This window comes from Podarcis pityusensis (assembly GCF_964106645.2).
Source record: "Podarcis pityusensis genome assembly, chromosome: 6".
Lineage (NCBI taxonomy): Eukaryota > Metazoa > Chordata > Lepidosauria > Squamata > Lacertidae > Podarcis > Podarcis pityusensis.
The window spans coordinates 1,639,158-1,652,871 of NC_138030.1; the positions used below are offsets into that span (position 1 = coordinate 1,639,158).

The 13,714-nt window shown below is 45.7% G+C and overlaps 1 protein-coding gene across 2 annotated transcripts in view; it reads left to right on the top strand.

Annotated features, from left to right (window-relative positions):
* The first annotated feature begins 10,714 nt into the window (after positions 1-10,714).
* Positions 10,715-13,714, top strand: part of LOC308480030 (uncharacterized protein) — a 164,451-nt gene continuing 161,451 nt past the window's right edge. For both annotated transcript variants that reach the window (XM_081011244.1, XM_081011245.1), the window contains exon 1: positions 10,715-10,949. In XM_081011244.1, coding sequence (XP_080867370.1) covers positions 10,731-10,949 — 219 coding nt within the window. In that variant the 5' untranslated portion in view covers positions 10,715-10,730. The remainder of the gene's footprint in view (positions 10,950-13,714) is intronic.

The window sequence follows — 13,714 nt, forward strand, 5'->3', positions numbered from 1 at the left end:
TTTAGTCAAGGGTATTTAGTTTGGAAGCAGGAGTGCCTTTTATCATGGTTCCACTCGGGAAGCAGTTTCTGATGTAGCTGGATGTTTGAGGTCCATAAAGCTCAACAGTGCCCGAATCAACTTCTTCCGAATTTGGTGCGTTCTGTAGCCAGCTGACTGATGCTGACAGGTGTACTCCATTTTCAGAGAGCACAGGTAAGTGCCCAAGTTCAGCCATCAAACCCTTGCAGTTATTTTCTCTATGGAACTTTAAATGCTGATTATTGGTTCCTGGAAACCTGTTAATGTTACCCAGATTGATTTGGAGAGTTTAGGCATGAGTAGAGGGTGCTGGCTGGCTGCTGGTTTGCAGAGGTGCTGTAACTTGAAGAAGCTTTTTTCTTAAATAATAGTCCTTGGTTAAGTCCTGTCCTCTCCCATTTGGAAGGTTATTAAATGGCAGTACAGGGGATGTACTGTAATGTTTCTGCCCAAGTTCAGTAGCTGAGCGACTTGCATAGATGGTCTGACTCTGGGTACTTAAGAATGCCTTGCAGAATCAACCCACAGCCCCATCTAAAGCAATGTTCTGGGCCCAACCAGCTCCCCACTTGAAACTAGTGCACAAAGGATTGACCCTAACCCTTTTCGATTCCAAACAGAATTATAAATAAATGTTACGTTTTGTTTTAGTACATTTTCCCAAAGAGAGTAGCTGGAAGCATCTGTATCTTAGATCTTGCATTAAGGTCTTAATGCCAAAAGGTGTCCCTGGCCCCGATTCCTTGCTCACGTAACAGGACTGGGGATCTTCCTTCACTCTGTGGCAACCACAGTGTGTCACAACTTTGAAAAAGCAGCTTAGGATTCTGGGTGCCTCTTGCAGGGCTGAGGCTCAGCTCTTTACAATCAGTCCTCAAGAGTGTTGTGTATCCTTCTCGCCCCTTGTTTTCCCTTCCATGCACAAAGAGCCAACTCCCCAAATTTGTGTGTCAGCCAAGCAACTTGAAGCTCTTCCCCCCCCCCTCCCCCAACCTGTGGATGGGTTGCCAGGTCCTGTCTGCGGCTCACGGGGAGAAGCAGAACAGCCAAAAAGCCTTGAAAATCTGGGCTGTTCTGCTACATGGTGCTTGGGATATTTTGGCTGTAAACTGTGGCGCATGCAGGAATGGGAGTTCAGTGTCGGATAATTGCTACCAGCACACAAACGGAGCAGAGGCCACATCTTCCTTTTTTTAAAAAATAATTTTTATTAAAGTTTTGAACAACAAAGAAAGGAAAGAAAAACATACACAATACATATCTCAAAAAGAAGATAACAAAAACACACACAAAAAAACCCAAGATTCAACAATAAAAGAACAAAAAACATAACAATTAAAAACAATATCTCTTTTCCATTTCCGTTTTTTTAGTTACTTATTTTCTGGACTTCCTCATACCTCCCTCTTTTGTATTCCAATTCAAATTGTTTGTCCAGCAATTTCTTTTCCACTTTTTTAATCCCAATCTTTAGCTTTAATAAGATATTGAAATATATAACTTCAACTTCTTTAAACCTGATCTTTAGTCTTAGTATCATATAACATTAAAATTTTCCCTCTTAATGTCAAATTTCCATTTCTTTAAACATCTTTAATCCTAATCTTTAATCTTAATCTATCATTAACTTTAACCTGTACAGCTGGAAACCACTTATTTTCAGTCCAACATCACTCTAACATTCTTTAATTTTGCAATGTTTCTGAAGATAGTCTTTGAATTTCTTCCAATCTTCCTCCATCGACTCTTCTCCCTGGTCACGGATTCTACCAGTCATTTCCGCCAGTTCCATATAGTCCATAAGTTTCATCTGCCATTCCTCCAGCGTGGGAAGTTCTTGTGTCTTCCAATACTTTGCGATGAGTATTCTTGCTGCTGTTGTTGCATACATAAAGAAAGTTCTATCCTTTTTTAACACCATTTGGCCGGCTATGCCCAGGAGGAAGGCCTCTGGTTTCTTAGGGAAGGTATACTTAAATACCTTTTTTAATTCATTATATATCATTTCCCAGAAAGCCTTAATCTTTGGGCACGTCCACCAAAGGTGAAAAAATGTACCTTCAGTTTCTTTACATTTCCAGCATTTGTTATCGGGCAAGTGATAGATTTTTGCAAGCTTGACTGGGGTTATGTACCACCTGTATATCATTTTCATAATATTCTCTCTTAAGGCATTACATGCCGTAAATTTCATACCTGTGGTCCATAACTGTTCCCAGTCAGCAAACATAATATTGTGTCCAACGTCCTGTGCCCATTTAATCATAGCCGATTTTACCGTTTCATCCTGAGTATTCCATTTCAGCAGCAAGTTGTACATTCTTGACAAATTCTTAGTTTTGGGTTCTAACAATTCTGTTTCTAATTTGGATCTTTCCACCTGGAAGCCGATTTTCCTGTCCAATTTAAATGCCTCCATTATCTGATAATAATGAAGCCAGTCTCACACTTTGTTTTTTAATTTTTCAAAACTCTGCAATTTCAGTCTATCTCCGTCTTGTTCCAAAATTTCCCAATATTTCGGCCATTTGACCTCCATATTGACCTTTTTCAAGGCTTTCGCTTCCATTGGTGACAGTCACCTTGGGGTTTTATTTTCTAACAAATCCTTATATCTTAACCAAACATTAAATAGCGCTTTCCTGACAATGTGGTTTCTAAATGCTTTATGTGCTTTGACCTTATCATACCATAGATATGCATGCCATCCAAACACATTATTAAAACCTTCCAAGTCCAAAATGTCAGTGTTTTCAAGAAGTAGCCATTCTTTCAACCAGCAAAAGGCTGCTGATTCATAGTAAAGTTTGAGGTCTGGCAGGGCAAATCCACCTCTTTCCTTTGCATCTGTTAGTATTTTAAATTTTATTCTAGGCTTCTTGCCCTGCCAGACAAATTTAGAAATATCTTTCTGCCACCTCTTGAAACAATCCATTTTGTCCACAATCTGCAAAGTTTGGAACAAAAACAACATTCTAGGCAATACATTCATTTTTATCGCAGCAATACGGCCCAACAGTGAAAGCTTCAAATTTGACCAAATCTCTAAATCTTTTTTCACTTCAGACCAGCATTTTTCATAGTTATCTTTAAATAAATTCCCATTTTTTGCTGTCATATTAATCCCCAAATATTTAACTTTCTTAACCACTGTTAAACCTGTCTCATTCTGAAACCTCTCTCTTTCAATCGGTGTTAAATTTTTCTCTAAGACCTTGGTTTTTGACTTATTCAATTTAAATCCTGCCACTTGACCAAATTCTTGAATCAGTTCTAAAACCCTTTTAGTACTAGATTCTGGCTCCTGTAACGTCAATACTAAGTCATCTGCAAATGCTCTCAATTTGTACTGTTTAGTTCCGACCTCAGAGGCCACATCTTCCTGGACGCTTTTTAAATTTACTCCATTGGGGGCAGGGGGACGTCAGTTGAGCCCAGCAAGGATGGCACGGAATAAGGCCTATTTCTATGTCCCTCTGTCCTAATTCACTCACATTCTCTGAAATGATCAGTGTTCAGTTGAGGCAGGCCCAGCCTGTTTTATTTTCAACCAGGTGAATTGTTTTAAGGAAGCTACCTTGAACTGAGTTGGGCTACCAGTCAGTATGGTTTACTCTGTCTGGCAGTGGCTCTCCATGATTTCCTGCAGGGATCCTTTCCCAGCCCTGCGTGGCAATCCCACCACGGAAACTGTCCTTTCCTACTGAACTTAAAAAATAAATCCTTTATTAAATATAAAGCTGTCAACTTCCACAATGCCAAGCTGACGCTTTCAAAATCGTGTTTCTGTTTTTAGTTGGGGTTAAGCATCGGGTAAAAGATGCCCTTTGTCTTCTGTGCCTCTGTTTCTTTGGGGTTTCCAGGAGGAATTCGCTAACCAGTCTGCTGGCGGAGGAGAAGAGGGCTCTTGACGTGGAGATAAGCTAAGCGACTCTGGCGGCTGCTCCTCTGGGGTCTTCACTCCACACCTTGGGAAATTCAGCACAGCTGGTGCCGGTGCCTCCATCCTAACCTGTTCCCTCTCCATGTCTCCCCTTTGTGTGAGCCAGTTGCCTGTAGATGGAATTAATGAGAGAGAGAGAGAGAGATGGGATTAATAGCTGGGGGAGATTGAGGACCAGCCTGTATTCTGCTGAGATTCTTCCCAATAAGAACCTAAGGAGAGCGTGCTGGATCAGGCCAGTGGCCCATCTAGTCAGCATCCTCTTCTCTCAGTGACCAACCAAATGCCCATGATGGGAAACCCACAAGCAGAATCCGAGCCCAAGGGCAGATAAACAAAATCGTATCGTATCGTAAAACCTTTATTGGCATCGCATACAACATCCAAAACAAATCAATACAGAATTACCACTTCCCCAGTGGCACAAAACATTTGCTAAAAGAAAGGAGGCAGAGCAGTCTATCGTCACATCTCTTGGTCTCCAGGGAGATCAGACGTCTGCAGTGTATTTCGACGGAAAAAACCCAAAAAGAGATATTTAGCCACTAACTTGGCGAGCTCCTGATCATTCCCCAGTAATAGAAAATGTAGGGCCTCCAACTCTGGTTTCCATTTGGGGATGCAGAGTTGATCTAGAAATTGCTGATGGAGATCAGCATTTAGTTTACAATTAAGAACCGTATGTGTGAGGGTTTCCACCAGGTGGTCTTCACCTGGGCAAGTTCTTCCTTCCACCCTGCCAGAGAACCTTCCCCAAAGGGGGTTTGATGGATTTGAATTAAACCTGGCCAGCAAAACTGCCCTTCTTTCTTGAGGGTTAAGCAGAAATTCAAGTGCATGGTTGAAGTAGGGAACTCAAAGCTGCAGGAGGCAGTGATGGCTTCCAACTTGGAAGACCTTAAAAGACAAATTGGGGGGGGGGTGTCTCTATGGCTCCTAGCCAGGATGGCTCTGCCCTGCCTCCGCAGTTGGAGCAATGCTTCTGCATCTGCTCAGCCGCTGTGAGAACAGGATGCTGGGCTAGATGGGCCACTGGCCTCATCCAGCAGATGCTCTGCTCGTGTCCTTCAGTTCCAGGATGCCTGAAAACAGGGAGGTGGCTCTCCCTTCCCCTGTTGCACTGCAGAAAATGATGGTCATTCTGGCCTCCTTTCAGTCCGGCCCTCCTCAGACATCATCATAAGCCCTGCCCTGTCCTGGAGACCCTCCAGTTTGTGGGCAAGAGGACTCCAGAGTCCCAGTAAATAGTGAGCAGGACAGTTTGTTCAAAGCAAAAGAAAAGCAACAACACAGAGAATTTGGCTCTTTTTCTGGCTTTTTTCTGGGGTCAGGGCAGTTCACAACCCCCTTGGCTGGCAATCTCTACCAAATACTTTTATGGGCAGTGCATTAGCTCCACAGCCAAAGGTTCATATTTCCCCCCCAAGTGAGGAAAGAAAGCAGCAAAAGGGCCCCCCGCCAGTGCCTGATTCAACGAGGCACCGACACAAACTGGCACGGCTTGCTGGTTGTAAAAGTGGTGCTTGAAATATGCAAGGAACTCTGCTCAGAATCTCTCCTTCCAGCCACCATGCCACGAGCCTTCCTGGGAAAGGAGAGCTGGTCCCATGACGGCAAGTGGGGCTCAGCCTCACAAAGCTCAGTCTCCATTTGCCCCCCTCCTTACTTTCAACCAGCCCAGGAGATGCAATGGCACAGCCTTCTTCCTCCTCCTCCTGAGCCTCAGTTTTGCCTTTGTAGATCTCAGCAGGGAAGAGGAGGCTGGGGACAAGACTGGAAAGGGTTTGTTTTGCCGCCCGCTAGTGCTGAGCTAGGGACGCGGGTGGCGCTGTGGGTTAAACCACAGAGCCTAGGACTTGCCGATCAGAAGGTCGGGGGTTCGAATCCCCGCGATGGGGTGAGCTCCCATTGCTCGGTCCCTGCTCCTGCCAACCTAGCAGTTCGAAAGCACAAAAAGTGCAAGTAGATAAATAGGTACCGCTCCGGCAGGAAGGTAAACAGCGTTTCCGTGCGCTGCTCTGGTTAGCCAGAAACGGCTTAGTCATGCTGGCCACATGACCCAGAAGCTGTACGCCAGCTCCCTCAGCCAGTAAAGTGAGATGAGCGCCGCAACCCCAGAGTCGGCCACGACTGGACCTAATGGTCAGGGGTCCCTTTACTTTTACCTAGTGCTGGGCTAGCAATGACAAACCTAGACAGCATCTTAAAAAGCAGAGACATCACCTTGCCGACAAACGTCTGTATAGTTAAAGCTATGGTTTTCCCAGTAGTGATGTATAGAAGTGAGAGCTGGACCACAAAGAAGGCTAACTGCCGAAGAATGGATGCTTTTGAATTCTGGTGCTGGAGGAGACTCTTGAAAGTCCCATGGGCTGCAAGAAGATCAAACCTCTCCATTCTGAAGGAAATCAGCCCTGAGTGCTCCCTGGAAGGACAGATCCTGAAGCTGAGGCTCCAAGACTTTGGCTGCCTCATGAGAAGAAAAGACTCCCTGGAAAAGACCCTGATGTTGGGAAAGATGGAGGACACAAAGAAAAAGGGACGACAGAGGACAAGATGGTTGGACAGTGTTCTCGAAGCTACCAGCATGAGTTTGACCAAACTGCGGGAGGCAGTGCAAGACAGGAGTGCCTGGTGTGCTCTGGTCCAGGGGGGTCACGAAGAGGCGGACACTACTAAAAGACTAAACAACAAAAGTGCTGGGCTCCCTGCCTGGCTTCTTACCAGCCTCAGTGGGCACCAGCCACCACTGCAAATCCCTCTGAAGCAGCAACCCCACAGCCAAAGGGCTCCGGGAGTGGCCTGCTGAAATGCTGTATCTTCTCCCTGCTGATGGCAGCTTTGCGATTTATCCCTTTGTCAAGAAGATCAAGCAGAAAGTGAACTGGGAGGAGGGTGGTGGCCTCTCGATCGCCAGGGGTTTTTAAGCAGAAACTAGATGGCCACCTGTCAGGGATTGTTTAGCTGTGATTCCTGCATTGCAGGGGGTTGGACTGGATAACCCCCAGGGGTCCCTTCCAACTGTACGATTCTGTGACTACAGATACGTCCTGGAAAACAAATGAAAGGCTTTCTCCCCTCTTCACCCCCGCCAACCCCCTGGTTTTTTGGAGAGGCAAGCCAGATGTTGTTTTGGAGGAGCTGCTGACATTCTCTAGGCCGGGGAATGGTTGTGGTCAAGAACACAATGCAGGGAGGGAGACCAGATGCTGTGCGGGAAATCTCTGATCTTCTTTTATTTATTTTGGGGGATTTTTATACAGCCTTATCTAATAGCCCAAAGCAATGGACAGAAACTTGGCGCGCGCACAAAAAATGTTTGCAGTATGCTGAGAGTTTTGCTTAGAGTTTTTTCCTTTTCTTTTTGAGCCCTCAAAAAGCTTATGTCGTTACCTTTTAAAAAAACCTATAAATATGGTAGTCTTACAAAACCTATTGCAGGCATTCATTGGAACAGAAGAAGAGCCTTGCAGGATCAAGCCAGTGGCCCATGTAGACCAGAATCCTGTTCTCACGGTGACCAACCAGATCCCCATTATGGGAAACCCACAAGCAGGATCCGAGCACATCAGCCCTCTCTCCCCTAGTCCTTGATTCACAAAATGGGGGGAAAGGACCTGTGCAGGATGCATCCACTCCAGCCTGGCACATGGGAGCAAGATGTCCTTTTGAGATAGTGGCAGAAAAATTAAATTGCTTCTCTCCACGGGAAGCGGGTGCGATTGTCAGTTATAGCAGCAGCTGGAAGAGTCGTGTGTAGTAGATGCTGCAGGATCTCACCTGCGGAGGCTTCATTAGTGCCTCAATCTGAGGGGAGAGATGAGAGCCAAGAAGATCAAGGAGGAATCTGCGCCCAGCAGAGAAGTAATTGCTCTGAACTGGGAGCAGATGAAAAGGGCTGGGGAGAGGCAGCAGCAGCAGAGGAGGGAGATGGAGGAGGCTGCCCTTCTCGGGCTGCTAGGTCTCTCCTCCTCCTCCTCTCCTCCAATTAATGCCACGCAGGAGATTCAGCAGGGATGGAAGCAAAATGCAGGGTCTCCCCAACAGCCTCCCATTTCATAACGCCCAGCTTGGGGCACATTATCCTTCATGATGGGAAGGCAAAGCGGTGCCAGATTTTTTGGAATTTAATTCCGACAGAAACGACAAACGCTACTAAAGGAACGATTGACTGTAGTCCTAAATCAACGCTGAGTATTTCTGAGGATGCCAATGCAGGTCTGTGGTTAAAAGGATTGCTTTTATCCATGAAATTGGCAACTCAAATAGTAGCTGCAGCTCAACAGCCCAAAACCTTAGATTGGACACTCTGGAATAGAGCTATAACAGAGAAAATCAAACAATAATTGAGGTGTCGACAAAGATGAGAAGCTCCAGACAATTTTTTATGTGATTTGGCATTTTCAACCGTCCTTTTCAAGGCAACCCTCATCACCAGCGTGAAAAATCTGGAATTAATAATCTGATGATACTGATAGTATTTACTTGGACCCCTGTGAAACTGTTACTCATTCTACACGCCTATTTTATAGCCTTGTTTTTCATCCCTTGTCATCTGTTTTTATAATCGTTCTCTCTATTTTATATGCATTATAAAGTGAAATTAATTTTTTAAAAAAACTTCACCCCCAAAATGTGGCCAGCTCAAAATCATAGAATTGTAGGGTTGGAAGAGACTCCCAAGGGTCGTCCCCCCCCCCAAAAAAAGTCAGCAAGCCTCGTGGCCCCAGAGAGCCTCCTCTTTTATCTGCTATGAATCTTTCCACGGCCAGTTTCGTTGGCTATCCACAATTTCATTTCTTCCATTCAGGAAGGAATGCGTTGTCTAAACAGCCCCTTGAACCTCAGGTCAATGGCTGCAGGGGATTTCCTGGCAAAACTGGCCCCAAACCGCACCGGTACGTCAATGTAGCTCTGACCGCATCCCGTCCCCCCCAGGATTAAATGCTGCGGCCTCAAGTCTAGAATCTTATCTCTGACACCTGCGGCTTCTCCAAGGCGGTCCAATTCCATTTCCCATCCAATCCTGTCTCTCTGCCAGTGGTTTGCAGTCCTAGCCTGACACTCACAATTTTTCCTCTGAACATTGCAAGCCGGTCAGGAAGAAGGAGGTTTGGGGGGTTTTGGTCCCCGCCACTGTGCGAGGGGCTTGATCCTGGCTGGATGAGTGGCTTCCGCTTGTCTCCAGAGCTGGTTTCTGAAAGAAATCAGCTCTCAGGTGGAAGAGAGAAGCCTCTGCCGATAAGAGGGTAGAGAAGAGTCTTTGTCCCTCTCTCTCAAAGCTAGAATTTCTGGGTATCCATTTGTTGTAAACAAAATCTGCCCTTTTTCCCTTATGGGGTATCCAAGAGCCCATACAGAGTCCTTACGTAGGTTCCCTATTGGTAGGAGAAAATAACAGAGGCCAACCAGTGAATATTGAGAAGCAAAGCAGCTAGTAAGCCTGATCTTTTATTGATCTGTTGCAACAGGGTCCTCACTCACCACACGCAGGAGGGAGGAGGAACCCTGAACAATGGCACGCAAGGCCTTATATAGACATTTTAAATTCCCTGCCCTGGAGCGCAAGACCACCCCTCCATACATCATACCTACATCACAGAAGGGGTGTAACCCAAGACCACCCCCCACAAACATCATACCTACATCACAGAAAAGGCGGTCCACAGCAGAAATCTGAGTGCGGTGTTTATCTCATCTGACAGGTTACCTGTTAATGCTCACTTGATTGGATAACTTGGGGAGCCTGGCCAGTCTTTCGTAATGATAAATACTTAGTTCCTGAGCCAGGTCACAGGATCACCCTATTCATACACAGACATACCGTTAGGATTTGTGAAGGAAAAGACAATGGGGAGGCTTTTCCATTTTCCTTGACCTTGCAGAGAAAACATTTGCTCAGTTTGGGAATCAAAATGGTTCCAGGTCGGTCTTCCTGTGCTGATCTATGTACGTGCTTGGTTGGTACACTTATGAATGTTTAACATAGATCTAAGACCTCAAAATTCCTATCACACATTGAAGCAGGACAGATAAAAGGAAGGGGAGAGCTGCTCTTCTGCTCAGGTCCTGCTCGGGGGTTTCCCTTTGGCCCCTGTGGGAACAGGAGGCTGGACTGGCTGGCCTGATTCAGCTCTCGTCCTGTCCTTATGCTTCTAGAGGTGAGGATGCAACTGCCGGCTGTGGACTCTGCTTCTTGCTGGCTCTGGCTCTCCTGCTGTTGGTCTCCCTGCCTTCTGCCCCGCCAGCCCCACTGCTCCAACGGGGAAGCCAGAGTCCCCTTCAGGCAGGCTCGAGTGGGGCTAGGAAATCTTAGCAGCTTTCTCTCGCCCAGGGCAACCCCAAGCGACTTGGATTCAAAAGCAGAGCAAGACAGGAGGCGTTTTACCCACAAAATAGGTACAGTAAATTCTGTGTGTACCTGCCGTTAGCATTACCCACACAGTTACAGTTGGGAGGGAACCCCAAAGGTCCTCTAGTCCAGCCCCCTGCAATGCAGGAATCAGAGCTGAAGAATCCCCAGTTATTTATTTATTTATTTATTTATTTATTTATTTATTGCTTTCAGATATACCCCTCCAGGGAGATCATACATAGGAGTATAGCATCTAGATCAAGGGAAGTAATAGTGCCACTGTATTCTGCTCTGGTCAGACCTCACCTGGAGTACTGTGTCCAGTTCTGGGCACCACAGTTCAAGAAGGACACTGACAAACTGGAACGTGTCCAGAGGAGGGCAACCAGAATGGTCAAAGGCCTGGAAACGATGCCTTATGAGGAACGGCTAAGAGACCTGGGCATGTTTAGCCTGGAGAAGAGGAGGTTAAGGGGTGATATGATAGCCATGTTCAAATATATAAAAGGATGTCACATAGAGGAGGGAGAAAGGTTGTTTTCTGCTGCTCCAGAGAAGCGGACACGGAGCAATGGATCCAAACTACAAGAAAGAAGATTCCACCTAAACATTAGGAAGAACTTCCTGACAGTAAGAGCTAATTGACAGTGGAATTTGCTGCCAAGGAGTGTGGTGGAGTCTCCTTCTTTGGAGGTCTTTAAGCAGAGGCTTGACAACCATATGTCAGGAGTGCTCTGAGGGTGTTTCCTGCTTGGCAGGGGGTTGGACTCGATGGCCCTTGTGGTCTCTTCCAACTCTATGATTCTATGATTCTATGATTCTATACATCATTCTCCTCTTCCCCTTTCTGTCCCTGCGACGGCAGCCCTGCGAGGTTGTGGCCCAAGGTCATGACCAGTGAGCTTCACGGCCAAGCGGTGATTTGAATCCTGGTCACTCCCAGGTCCTAGAAATCTGTCACCCTAACCACTGCACCGCACTGCCCTCGAACCATGGAACTGTTGTATAGATGGTATATTACACCAGTGAAATTAGCTAAAATGTGTAAGACAAATAATAAATGTTGGAAATGTAAAGAAAAAGAAGGAACATTTTATCATATGTGGTGGGAATGTAAAAAAGTAAAGAACTTCTGGGAAATGATATATAATGAGATGAAAAAGATGTTGAAATATACTTTTTAAAAAAAAAAAAAACTAGCATTTTTACTTGGTATTTTAGGTCAGAACATTAATAGGCAAGATGTTAAATTGTTTTTATATGCAACAACTGTGGCAAGAGTATTGTTAGCCCAGAAACGGAAACAAGAAGAAATTCTGACAAAAGAAGAATGGCAGACGAAATTAATGGACTACGCAGAATTGGACAAAATGACAGGAAGGATTCGAAACCTGCGGGACCAGAGATTTACAGAAGATTGGAAGAAGTATATGAATTATTTGAAGAGCAACTGTAACCAACAAATTACGCTAGTAGGACTACAAGAAGTTTTGTAAGGAGAAATATATGAAGTGTTACGAAGTAGAAAAAGATAGAGATATTGGTTATGAGTTTGAAATGTAATAGGGAAAATAAGAAATGCATACTGAGAGATTAGATTGGAAAATTTTCAGACAGGATTGATGGAAGTAAAAAAAAATATGAATAAGATGTAAAAGTATGTTTAATTACTGTTGAAAATGATATGTTAAAAAACTAATAAAAATTTTATATATACTAGAATCATAGAATCAGAGTTGGAAGGAACCCCAATGCAGGAATCTCACCTAAAGCGTCCATGACAAATCGCCATCTGACCTCAGCTTAAAAACCTCCCAGGAAGGAGATGGTTTCTTCCATCGCTTTCTGTGGAGTTTGCTGCCTGGCCAGCCCTTTGAAGGCCTCCCAGCGTCTGGCTCTGGGAAACATGGGCAGAATTTACCTTCATTGCCTCGGCCTTGAGCTGCCTGGGTCAAGAATGCAGAGATAACTCCCCGTTTCCATCAGGGTCAGGTCAGCGTGGAGGCAGCTGGTTTCAAAGAGGCTGCAAAATCCTTTAATTTCCAAGGATGATGGAATTCTTTGCTCTGCCCACGGACAGCTGTCATGATAAGGCTGGACCTGACAAGTTTTCACTGGGCTTAGTTCTTCATTCTGGCAACACAAAAAGGTCTCTCCCCCCCCCCCCCACTTTCTCCCAGCTACTCCTGAGGATCCTCCACTTGGGCCTGTTCAGCCTCCAGATCCCAGGGCATACCGTATTTTTCGCTCCATAAGACGCACCTGACCATAAGACGCGCCTAGTTTTTAGAGGAGGAAAACAAGAAAGAAAAATATTCTGAACAGTGGATGTATGATTTTTGTGGTTCATGCTGTGGCCACAGACACGTGATCTGACGGTGAGTTTGGGGTAGCCCAATGCAAAAATCCTGAGGATCAATGTGGATCCGTGCTTTGTAACCACATTTTTGCACCATTGCGGCCTCGCGCAACAGTGGGTGTGTGATTTTGGGGGGGCAGGCTGTAGCCATGGACATGCTATGTGATCTGATGGTGAATTTGGGGTGACCCAATGCAAAAATCCTGAGCATCCATGGGCTTTTACCTCCCCCCTCCCAGGCAGCCTCCTTTATCTCTAGGTCCCTTATCTCTCTCCCGATCCCACCGATCAGCTGCTTCCTTTCAACACCCCCTTCCTTCTTGTTTGCCTTAGTGTCTTTTCCTTAGCTGGAGCAGTTTTTTGCTCCTCCTTTTTGTCTAATTTCTCTCCTCATTGCTTGTTTTAGTATTCCTGTCTCCTCTCCTTGCAAGTTTGCTGTCTTTACCTCCCCCCTCCCAGGCAGCCTCCTTTATTGCTAGAGTCCCTTATCTCCCTTCCCAATCGCTTGCCGATCAGCTGCTCAGCGGCTTTGTTTCAACACCCCCTTCCCTCTTTCTAATAAAAAAAAGCACGACCTGCTTTTTGCCCCTTGGCAATTCGGCTCCAGGGACCACGCATTCGCTCCATAAGATGCACAGACATTTCCCCTTACTTTTTAGGAGGAAAAAAGTGTGTCTTATGGAGCGAAAAATACGGTAATTAAACTGTGGAACTCCCTGCCCCAGGAGGCAGTGGTTTAAAAGAGGATTATGGAAAAGAAACCTACTGAAGGCTACAAGCCATGATGGCTCTTCTCTGCAGCCACCGTCACAGGCCGTGACGCTTCTGATCCTGGCTGGGATGGGCCATTGGCCTGATCCTGCGTGTTCTTCTTATGCTGCAATGATGACTAAATGGGTATCTTTGAAGTGCCACAGGCTGTGCAATCGTAAGTATTGACCCAGTTAACCGGGGCTGCAAAAATGACACAGCCTCCATCATTTCACAGGCCTTCTCGGTGGTGGCACCCACCCTGTGGAACACCCTCACAATAGTC